This window comes from Mytilus trossulus, chromosome 13 (genome assembly GCF_036588685.1).
Source record: "Mytilus trossulus isolate FHL-02 chromosome 13, PNRI_Mtr1.1.1.hap1, whole genome shotgun sequence".
NCBI classification, from domain to species: domain Eukaryota; kingdom Metazoa; phylum Mollusca; class Bivalvia; order Mytilida; family Mytilidae; genus Mytilus; species Mytilus trossulus.
Window position 1 is genome coordinate 56,716,776 of NC_086385.1, and position 12,140 is coordinate 56,728,915.

Genomic DNA, 12,140 nt, shown 5'->3' on the forward strand with positions numbered 1-12,140 from the left:
ATAACTTAAGTAAAAGTTAATAGAAATCAATAAAATTTTAACACAATGTTTTTAACCACTAAAGAAAGGTTTGGATTGATTTTGGGGGTTATTGTCTAAACTGTTTAGGAATAAGGGGACAAAAAGGGGGCCCAAATAAACATTTTTGTAGTTTCCAGACATTAACTTGTGTTTAAGTGTATGGATCTCTCCATTATACCACAAGTTTCCATACCACAAAGGGATAGTTAGGATTGGCTTTTTTTTTTGGGGGGGGGGGGGGTATGGATCAAACCGTTTAGGAATTAGAGGCAAAAAAAGGAAAAACAAGGGTTTCTTGGTTAATTGCCAATTAAAACAATGTGAAACAAGTGTAAGGAAGATAATCCAAATATATGGAGGTAATCCAAACATAATGTTCGATTACCTTCCTTACACTGCTTTAAAATTATGTGTAAAGAAACTATTTTCTCATTTCAGATTTAAGAAATTAAAAAGAAAATTTCTTCATTTATTTTTTTTGCAAAAAAGTGGGGGATACATTGTCTTTTCTTTTTTCGGGATGGGGTCAATATGCAACAGCATAGAGTATTGCACAAAATGAAAACAACAAAGGGGGCGGGGTGAAAAAAAATATTGAGAGGGGGTCGAGCAATTCGCAACAGCGTAGTGCAAATGCAAAAAAATAAGTATAAATTCAAATTATAACCAATTCTAATTTCTTTGACTACATTTATTCTGTATCAGAAACCTATTATGTGTCAAATATTTAATTACAATCCAAATTCAGACCTGTAACAAGCGTGAATATTGTGTCCTTTTTTGTCCCAACGGTTCAGGGTTGATTCTCTGTGGTCGTATCCAGCTGCGCTTTGTGAAGCAATTTGTTAAATACTTAAAAAATATACTGTAACATATTAAGTTGTGAATATGATGAAAATGATCATCAAAATAAGTTCAAAATGCCCTGGTGTGGAATAAATTTGTGGAAAATTGATCACACTTCTTAATTTCCTTATTTCAATCAGTTTTAAATATTGTATACTGCCTTAATGATAACATAACTTTATTAACTTTCTCAATTTGTTTGCTGAGCATAACCAATTATGGATTCGGTAATTTCCGCAAAAAAAAAATCCAAATGTTAACGAATCTGAACCACCAGCATCACATACATCAATCATAATCATCATCATCACTGACCATCACCTTCATCAACAAAAAAAGTACAATGTTTTGCCCACTGCATATAATGTTGTTACCACTGCATATAATGTCCTGACAACTGCATATAATGTTGTGAGCACTGCATATAATGTTGTGAGCACTGCATATAATAATGTGAGCACTGCATATAATGTTGTGAGCACTGCATATAATTTTGTGTGCACTGTATATTATAATAATGTTGTGAGCACTGCATACAATACTGATCATCAACATAAGGCAGTCATGATGTTCCATAATATTGGGTGTCTATTTTTAGTTGGGCTTTAATTGAGTGAGTCATTAATTGTATTATGTTGCTGATAAGCTGTATAAATGTATACCATTTTCTATTCCTAAGTCATTTAAAAGTGAAATTGTGATTAAAATAACTTTGATCCTATCATATAAATCATTTTGTCTTTTTGCACTTAAAAGATTAACTTGACAAAAAATCTTAATTTTAGGAATGAACTTGAGGCACTATCGTCATTTTTAATTTCAAAATATTTTTTAGCAAAAACCTATAGTTTAAACTTCTTGTTGAATGCGTTTATATAGTTTTACGATTGTCCGTCAGTGTTAATAATCGCCCATACGGTCTCCGTTACATCTAGTTCTCAATATATTTCAGAGAGTGTTAAAGAAAAGAAGGCTTATTGATAAGTCGGGTGAAAAGACGTGTAGCAATGACCACGCATTACCTCACCAAAGCATGCATGAAACACAGTCTAATGCCCTTAGCCTAGATAATGAGAGAAGTCTGTCTATCCAAAGTCGTTTGCATATGCCTAATTGCACTGACTCTCCACCGCCGGAGTTTACTCGACAGAGGGTATCTTGCTATGATAACATAAGTCAAACAGGGCAGTCGAACGATGCTCTGCCTATCCAAGTGATTTCAGATATGTCACCGAACTCTGATTGCAAGCAATCGGTTTGTACTCCACCGAGAGAACCCTCGTCAGATGACATTACAAGGCAGACACCAAAAACACATTATGAAAAGAAATATGAAAAATCAAAATATGATTGGAAAAAAAATGAATATGCAATAGATAAAGAAACAAAATACGAGGAATATGATACAAACCATGATGTTGATAAATTTGTGGTTCCAAAGTTTAGACTGAAAGGGAGTTTTCATCAAGGAGATAATCGATTTGGTATGAATGCAGGAAAACAATGTGTTCCAAATTGTGTTACTGCTGTTATATATAGCAAATTAAAGAATGTAAGAGCTTGGAAAACTTCACATATTAATGATATTCTTAGTGAAGGGAACGATTTATATAATTCTATTCATGGTTCTAAAGACTTTTTGCTAGTATCAGAAATGCCAACTAGCACTAAATTATTTAATTCTTCGTTTTATGTCAATTTTAGAGATTCAATCAATGCAATTGACAGTGAAATTGATGCTGATTTCCCTTTTGCTCTTCCTTTGAAAATTGGGATTGAAAATGCTCTTATTGATTCAGATGGATGTTTTGTAAGTGTAAATGGATATACAAATCTTGTTATTAAACAAGGAATTCGATTGTTTTTGTTTGATTCACATTCCAGAGACTTGCAAGGTAAACCATGTGAGAATGGTTCCAGTATAGTTATTGAGTTAACAGACATTAGCCATCTGTATTATATTTTGAAAGAGTTTGTTAAAGATGACCCACAGTCGTTATTTGAAATAACAAGTGTAAATGTAACTATTTGTTCAAAGGATACAGATAAGAGTTATACAAAGAAGACGTACAATGATGGCAAAACAAAAGTTATTAAAGACCAGGATTTAGAAATATTAAGTTCATATTCATATTCAAACTTTAATTATTTCCCACTTGAATATGAAACTAGAAAAAAAGTTTGTTCTAAATTCAAAATTTCTCATATAAATGTTAAAGAAACAGCAAATAATGGTAAAACTTTCAATATTGGTAAACCTGAAAAATTGAAATCAATAGTATCAGATGGAAATTGTTTATTTAGAGCATTATCATTTGCTATTTCACAGAGACAAGAATATCATATACAAATAAGAAAAAAGATAGTCGATCACATATTGCATATTTCAAAATCTCTCTCATCCTTTGTTCGTGATCCGTACGAAAATGTAGAGGAATATGTCAGAATTCGGAAAATGAACGAATCAAATACTTGGGGAACAGAGCTAGAAATTCTTGCGGCAGCACATTTTATGCAAATTGATATTTACACGTTTACCAACAACAAATGGATAAAATATTCTGCTCATCAAATAGATACCAATATTAATGTTGAAAGTGACGCTATCTATTTGAAACACAATAATGAATCATCTCATTATGAAGTTGTCATGAGCGTTGAAGGGAAAAGGGAATGTGATAAATTAGAAAAGACGAAAAACGTTAAAAGTATAAGCTGTGAATTTGACAAATTACAAAGAAATATTTGCACTGATCATGATATCAAGAAAAGTAATATATTACCGCATGAAATTTTAGAAATGGATGAGCATACTGACATTACAGATCTGTCAAGGGAAAGGAGACTGGAGGTTGAAGTAAATGTTTCAATTGACAATGTTAAATGTCAAAGAAGGAATAACATTGATGGCAACCAAGTTGTTGAAGATGGAGACGTGGAAATGTTTGATACAGCGGTATACTCAGGTTTAAATTATATTCCACTTGGATATAAAACTAAGCGAAAACTTTGTATGAAATTCAAAATTGCACATAAAAATATCAAAGAAACATCAGGTGTAAATGAAAAGTTCGATATGGGTAAACCTGTAAGTTCAAAATCAATAGTATCTGATGGAAATGGTTTATTTAGAGCACTATCATTTGCTATTTCACAGAGACAAGAATATCATATACAAATAAGAAAAAAGATAGTCGATCACATATTGCATATTTCAAAAGACATCGCATCCTTTGTTCCTGATCCATTCGAAAATGCAGCGGAATATGTCAGAATGCGGAAAATGAAAGAACCAAAAACTTTGGGAACAGAAATGGAAATTCTTGCGGCTTCACATTACATGCACGCTGATATTTACACGTTTACCAATAACAAATGGATAAAATATAGTCCTCATCAAATAGATAAAGATATAAACGTTGAACATGAAGCTATCTACTTACAACACGTTGAAAAATCATCTCATTATGAAGTTGTAATGGACGTTGCAGATAATAGTATACGCAATATACTAATGAAGAGTGAGATGATTGAAGACTGTACAAGAGTTAAATATGAATTAGACCAAAAATCAAGAAATAATTGTACTGATACAAAGAATAACAATACATTGTTGAATGAAAAACAAGTGGATTTAACAGATCTTCGAAGAAAAAGAAAACGAGAATTGGAAAAGATGAGATATTGTCAAAATGATACAGTGAGAGACAAGAAAAAGAGACGCTGTAAAGAAACGTACTGACATAATGAAACATACAGAGCAAACATTATTGAAAAGAGCAAAAAGAAATATATGGACAACGAAACCTACAGGACCAACATGATTGAAAAGGGAAAACAGAAGTATGAAGATGATGAAACATATAGGGCCAACATGATTGAAAAGGGAAAACAAGAGTACCAAGAGGATGAAACATATAGGAACAATAAAATTGAAAAGGGAAAGAAGAAGTATAAAGAGAATGCAACATATAGGGACAACATGATTGTAAATGGAAAAAAGAAGTATGAAAGCAATGAAATATATAGGAACAATATAATTGAAAAAGTTCATGAAAAAAGATCATTATTCAAAGTCGCAAAGTCTCATATTGATGTTGTGGTTCAAACATTTAAAGATGCCATTAAGAAGGGACCAGAGTATGTTTGTGCTTGCTGTTTGAGACTTTTATTTCAAAACCAAGTCTTAGAATGCAAACGTGAAAACTATGATAAACAGCTAATACAGAAATGCGTTACAGAGAAGTATGTTCATGAGTGTTCCAGTGAATGTGAATCAAATTGTTTATTGGCTGTTTCTTGTAGGAACAAACTTTGGATTTGTTATACATGCCACAGAAAATTACATAAAGGTTTAACACCACCTGAATCGTTTTGTAATAACTTACAATTAGAAACTGTTCCTGATGAGTTATGCAATTTGAATAAACTTGAAAGCCATTTGATAGCACTTAATATACCCTTCCAGAAAATAATGAACTTGCCAAAAGGTAATCAAGCAGGGATAATTGGACCAGTTGTTTTGGTCCCGTCAGATGTCAAAGTCGTTACGAATACATTGCCAAGACCAGTGGATGATAATTTGTTAGTAAAAGTAAAGTTAAAGAGGAAATTAGAGTACAAAGGTTATGTTCAGTATGAATTTGTGGATATCAAACATGTGGAGAAAGCCTTCAACTATTTACGGAAGCACAATAAATGGTATGCGAATATAGAATTAAACAGTCAGTGGATGGATACCAATAATGAACAGAATGAATCATTTGATGTAATCAATGATAGTGCAAATAATTTAAAAAATGAATCAAACAAAAAGAACGATACAGATGCTGAGGAAAGTTATCTGAATGAAAGTTTAAGAGGCATTCAGTTAGATACATGTTTACAACCAGCAGATATTGGCCAAGAGGTTTTAGATTGTTACTTTGATGAAGAATTTGACGTTGCACCAGCGGAAGGAAACAACCCCATACGTGTATTAAAAGAGGAAGGCATTGAATCAAAGACTTTCCCCTGTCATTATCCATCCGGTAAAAATACATTGACTGATCAAAGAGATATTAAGTTATCTTCTTCGAGATATTTCAATTTGAGATTGTTGAGTGTTGAAAATCGTTTTGCAAGAGATACGTCGTATATATTTTTTTGTCAGTATCTATCAGAATTGGAGAAGGTTATGTCTAATGTACAGATATCTTTACGGAAAGACTTTTCTAAATCAGGAACAGGAAAACAGGTAACATCTGATATGATTTGTAGAGGTGACGGTTTGAAACAGCTATTTAAAAGTGACGAAGGTATAAAATTTCTAAAGCCGGTAAGAGGGACCCCTCCTTTCTGGCAGAAGACGCAGAAAGATGTTTTAGCGATGATAAGACAAATAGGAATACCTGCTTTTTTCTGTTCATTTTCTTCGGCTGATTTAAGATGGTCAGAAATAGTTGAATCGATAATGATGCAGCAAGGAATTGCTGTCAATGCAAAAGAATTAAGTTGGGATGAAAAATGTAAGATACTCCGAAGTAATCCTGTAACAGCGGCCAGAATGTTCGATCATAGATTTCATCTCTTTTTAAAAACAGTTATTATGTCAGATGCCCATCCTATTGGAAAAGTGAAAGACTATTTCTATCGGGTTGAGTTTCAGCAAAGGGGTTCTCCTCATACACATTGTTTATTTTGGATCGAAGATGCACCTAAATTTGAAGTGGATGAAGATCAACAAGTTATCGATTTTGTAGATAAATATATTACTTGTTCAATGCCGTCTCCTGATGAGGATCCAGAACTTCATAAAATTGTGAATGCTGTACAACAGCATAGTAAAAATCATTCAAAAAGTTGCAAGAAGAAAGGTACGAATTGTAGATTCAATTTTCCAAGACCTCCTTCAGTGCATTCGTTCATATCTCGACCTGTCACTGAAAAAGACTTGACCGAGTCCGACATTAAAATTAGCAAAGACAAATTGGAAACTGTATGGAAAGAAATAAAGGATTCAGAATTAGATGATATTTCTACAGACAAACTATTTGAAAAAGCAGGGATATCACAAGAGGAATTTGTAAAATGCTTTCAATATGTAACTTCCAGAAACACTATTGTATTAAAAAGAAAGAAGACGGAATGTTTTACAAATCAATATAATGCACATTTACTTAGAGCGTGGGATGCCAATATGGATATTCAGTTTGTTTTAGATGTGTTTTCATGCGTTGTGTACATTATCAGTTATATAAGCAAATCTGAAAGGGAATTAGGAATGTTACTTCAACAAACAAAATGTGAAGCAGCTGACGGAAATTTAAGTGCACAACAAACCATGAAAAAAGTTGGATCTGCCTATCTTCACCATAGAGAGATCAGTGCACAAGAAGCAGTGTTTCGTGTAACTGGGTTGAGAATGAAGGAATGTTCTCGAAAAGTTGAATTTATCCCCGTGGGTGAAAATCCTTGTAGGTTATCGATTCCTCTCAAACAACTGAAAAAAAAAGTCGAATCAAAAAACAGACAACCAAAGAATGACGGGGATGAGACTGAAAATCATTCGGATGAAAAAAATGTATGGATGAGAAATAAAAATGACATTTATAAAGCCAAACCTGACATTAATTTGTTTAATGAAATGTGTTTGGCAGATTTCTGTTCAAAGTTTAATGTTTTAACTGAATCGCAAGTTCCTAAAAAGATAAATAAAGACACAACTTTTAAATTGAAAAAAGAATTGGGTTATATTAGGAAATTAACAAGAACATCTCCAGGTATTATCAGATATCCTCGCTTTTCAGTCGACAAGGTGCCAGAAAAATACTATCAAAGTATTTTACAATTGTTTTTACCCTTTAGAAGTGACGACCAATTGAAACCGTCAATGTTTGAACATTATGAAGAATTTTACAAGCGTGGGCATGTAAAATTCTCAAATAGTAAAAGTTTGTCAGCTGTGAAAGTTATTGTAGATCATAATATGTCTTCATATGTGAAAACATCAAGTTCTATAGACAAAGCCATTGAAAAGTTAGAGGAAAATGGATCACATGAAGATGCATGGTCTCAATTATGTTCCGAATCAGAAAGTGAAAGGGTTATGTGTGGTATTGAAGGATCTGCAAACGGAAATGACAGTCCTGATGATGAAATAATTGAAAACAATCTTCCAGATTTAAACCGTGAAGTTGAGAAAGAGTTCAGCTTACCGATTAGGTCTACGGTGTTTACTAATAAGGAGATTATACCGATGTTAAGAAGTATGAATGAAAATCAAAAACACATCTTCTTTGACATTAGACATTGGTGTCTTCAAAAGGCAAATGGAAAACATGTTGATCCATTTTACGTTTTCATTACTGGTGGCGCGGGAACAGGCAAGAGTCAGTTAATCAAGTGTCTGTATTTTGAGATATCCAGAATTCTTGCTCCAATCTTGTGCAACCCAGATGACGTTAGTGTACTTCTGACAGCACCTACAGGTACCGCCGCATTTAATATTAATGGAATGACTATTCATAGTTGTCTGTCAATATTCAAGTCATTATCAAAGGATCATGCTACACTAAGTGAGGACAAATTAAACACATTACGAACTAAATTGGACAACCTACAAGTACTTATCATCGATGAGATATCTATGGTTAATAAACGTCTTTTGTATTTTGTTCATGAAAGATTAAGACAAATCAAGAAAAAACCTGAAAGTTGTTTGTTTGGAGGTGTTTCTATTATAGCAGTTGGTGATTTCTACCAGTTACCCCCTGTAAAATCCAAAAAAAGTGATAAACTCTATGTAAACGATCCTTCTAATCCTTTGAATTACCTGTGGAATGAATTGTTTAAGGTAGCTGTACTGGATGAAATAATGCGACAAAAAGACGATAAAACATTTGCAGAAATGTTGAATAGACTGAGAATAAAGAAGAAACATGAGATGATTGAACCTGATGATATCTTATTGTTAAAACATTGCATGACAGAAGCACCAGATCGCATTTTACACATTTTTGCAACAAATGCTGAAGTTCAACAGTTTAATAATAGTATGATCATGAAATATTTTTCTGACCCTATATTGGTTGAGGCCGAAGATTACGAAAAGGATAAGACTACTGGAACATTGAAAAGAAAGTCTTCATTTTACAGTAGCAGTGATATTCAACTACCATCATCCATTCTTTTAGCGGTCGGTGCCCGTATAATGTTAATCAGAAATCAAGATACTAAAGATGGTTTAGTGAATGGAGTGATGGGAACAGTACATAAAATTATTACTGCTGTCAATCTTCCAGAAATAATATATATTCAGTTTGATGATGACAATGTAGGTAAAAGTGCGAAAGAACAAAAATTTATCAATGGAAATAGATGTGTAGGTTTAGGTCGGTGTTCAGAAGATTTGTCATTTCAGAGTGGTGTAAGAAAACAATATCCGTTAAAGTTAGCATTTGCATGTACAGCTCATAAAGTCCAAGGACTTACTGTGTCTGAAGTAGCAGTTGATTTGAGTAAATGTTTTACATATGGACAAAGCTATGTAGCCCTTAGTAGAGTAACATCAAATAAAGGTTTATTTATATCTGAAATGAACAATGAATCTTTTAAGTGCGAAAATATATGCAGACCCTGATATTGAAGCTGGTTTAGCATCAATGCAATTATTTTCAATGAGAACTGCATCTGCGTCTGTTGCTAATATTTTGAAAGATCATCAAATGAGAATTGTTTATCATAATATCCAAGGGTTGTTGTCTCATATTGGTGATTTGAAAGTAAACAATGATATGGTAAGAGCTGACTTTATATGTTTGACTGAAACATGGTTGACATCAAATGATCAGTATGTTAATCTGAATAATTATGACTTTCGTCATGTATGCAGAAGTGAAGCTTTCAATGACGACAATGAAATGTTTCGAACAATAAAACATATGAAAAATGGAGGAGTAGGATATTTTTGTAAAAATCGTATTAATTATCAGCATATTGATTTGCACATAAAAAATATTGAGTGTATTGGTTTTAGAATAATAGAAATAAACACGCTTATTGTAACAGTTTATAGAACACAAAAGTATGATGTTGAGACTTTTATAAAACAGTTTAGATTAGTTTTAAATGAAATTAGTCGTATTTCACACAAATCAGTAATTGTTGGTGATTTCAACCAGAATATCATGAAAGACGAAAGATCTATTGAAAATTTTATGAAATCTCAAGGGTATGTACAGGTTATTACGGAACCAACAACAGAAAAAGGAACATTAATTGATCATGTATATTTGAAAGGAATTAATCCATGCTGTGTAAGGGTTATACCAACATTTTACAGTTATCATGAAGCAATTGAAATTATAACTGGAAATGTGTAACTAATGGTGTCTATCGTAAATTTCAAACTGACTCAAGGGCAATTGTTGTAAAAGTTTCTTACGTGATTGCTAAAAATTAACATGTGTAAAATAGCAGTTATGTCAAACAGGTATAGCAATGTACAATTTAATGATTTATTTTTTAATCCATTTTTATTTTATGTATATTATTTTTTTAACTTCTCTGTAACCTTTGTACTGGCATGGTTTTATGAAAATAAACTGTCTATCTATTGACTATTAGCTAATTGTTTTTTATATTACGTATTTTTATCTTTTTATTTTTGATTAATTGTCAACTTTTTACATTCAAATTCATGAAAGGTAACCTGTCAGTATATTACTCACTATAATTATCAAACATACTGTTACAATATTTATATATCAATGTTGCATTTCATGAATATATCCATCGTTGTCAGAATCAAAAACAGAACATTTTTCGGCGTTTCATGGAGAGTGAAATTGTTTAACATTGAATAATCACTTTACAAAATCAATTAAATTTATCAAAAAAATAATTTTCAGTTTTATAGTTTCTTTTATTTCAAAACCACAGCAAAAAGAAATAGTGTTTATATTTTGACAACAATTCAGTTGATGGTGTTACTTTTATTTAAAAACCAGAGAAATAAAAGAGTATTTATATTCTGATCTATCAGATAGTCGAGAATGATCATGAATTTTTTTTAATAAACATGCATCTTCTGATCTCGTAAATGTCAAAGAATGGGGTCATTGAGTGTAAAACAAGAAAAGTTTTAGAAGGTATGCTTGATGTATATCAAACGAAAGTTCGTACAAAGTACATTACAAAAACATCAATTTTATAGGAAAGACCTTTCAATTGTTTTACAAACAATTGAGATACTAGTTGTAATTTGATTTATATTTTGACAGTGACCTTGAACTTCAGGTGTATAAGATACTAATAAACTGTAATGAAGAAAGTGAGGATTTTATTGTTATTTTATATGCTGGATTTCAGCCAAAGATTAAATAAAAATGTGTTTTAGCATATAAATTCTGTAAAGTACATACTATAAGATCATCACCAACTATATCATCTATTTACCAGTTAAATGTTTCCTTCGAACTTTGATATTTCGGATTTTTTCGCCAAGAGGTAGGACTATATTTTTTATATAACAAAAATGTTAGTCAATCCTTTTTTTTAAACATTACTTTTTTAAAAGTTTATCTTAATTGGGATTATATTTAATTTGTTATAGGTTATAGAATCAAGAGCAAATCTTTTGATCAGATCACAAGTTCTTGGATAAAAGGAATATATTTTTTTTCAAAGTTAATTTTATTTAATGAGCCTATTATCTGCACTGTGCATTTGTAAAGTGAAAATAGATCCTCACTTTTAAAAAAAAAAGAAAATGCCTACCTACCTACCCACTGTCTCAACCTTTGGGTAGGGTTTGGGCAAACCAAAATATTTTTAAGTGTGGCCTAATGCAACAATGGAAAAGTGATTCAAAATGTTGTATGACATCAATAGTTCAAGAGGCAGACTAATTCTCTGGTCATGCTGCCTATATTCTGCACGTCTTCCATTTTTCTCTCTTCTGTAAACCCCCTCCAGACCCTTGTTTAACCGAGATGATTGGGTAGATTTGGTTTAATATCTGATCTATCATGTTGATCAGATCTGTAAGCTGGTTTTTTTGGGTGTTTTTTCAGTTCATGACCTTGATCAAATGATGATTACCCCAATTTCTGGAATCATTATTGTTTATCATGTAGATTTTATGTATGATAAAAAAAACCATGAATATTACTTACAAATTTTGTTTGTTTATGTAGTTGTTAATATATATCATATGAAATGAAAGTTTGATGATAAGGTAAGGATTTGATATATGCCTGTTAATTAGTTACTAACAAAATACTTTATATACT

General features: G+C 31.9%; 1 protein-coding gene across 1 annotated transcript; it reads left to right on the forward strand.

The window, feature by feature from the left end:
* The first annotated feature begins 4,664 nt into the window (after positions 1-4,664).
* On the forward strand, positions 4,665-9,487 carry LOC134694510 (uncharacterized). The gene has a single exon (XM_063555522.1). It carries the CDS (start codon positions 4,688-4,690, stop codon positions 9,485-9,487), a length of 4,800 nt encoding a protein of 1,599 aa, XP_063411592.1. The 5' UTR covers positions 4,665-4,687.
* Positions 9,488-12,140: the final 2,653 nt, after the last annotated feature.

What these genes read in the sequence shown, in the direction of transcription:
- LOC134694510 (XM_063555522.1), top strand. Translation starts at nt 4,688, where the DNA reads ATGATTGAAAAGGGAAAACAGAAGTATGAAGATGATGAAACATATAGG.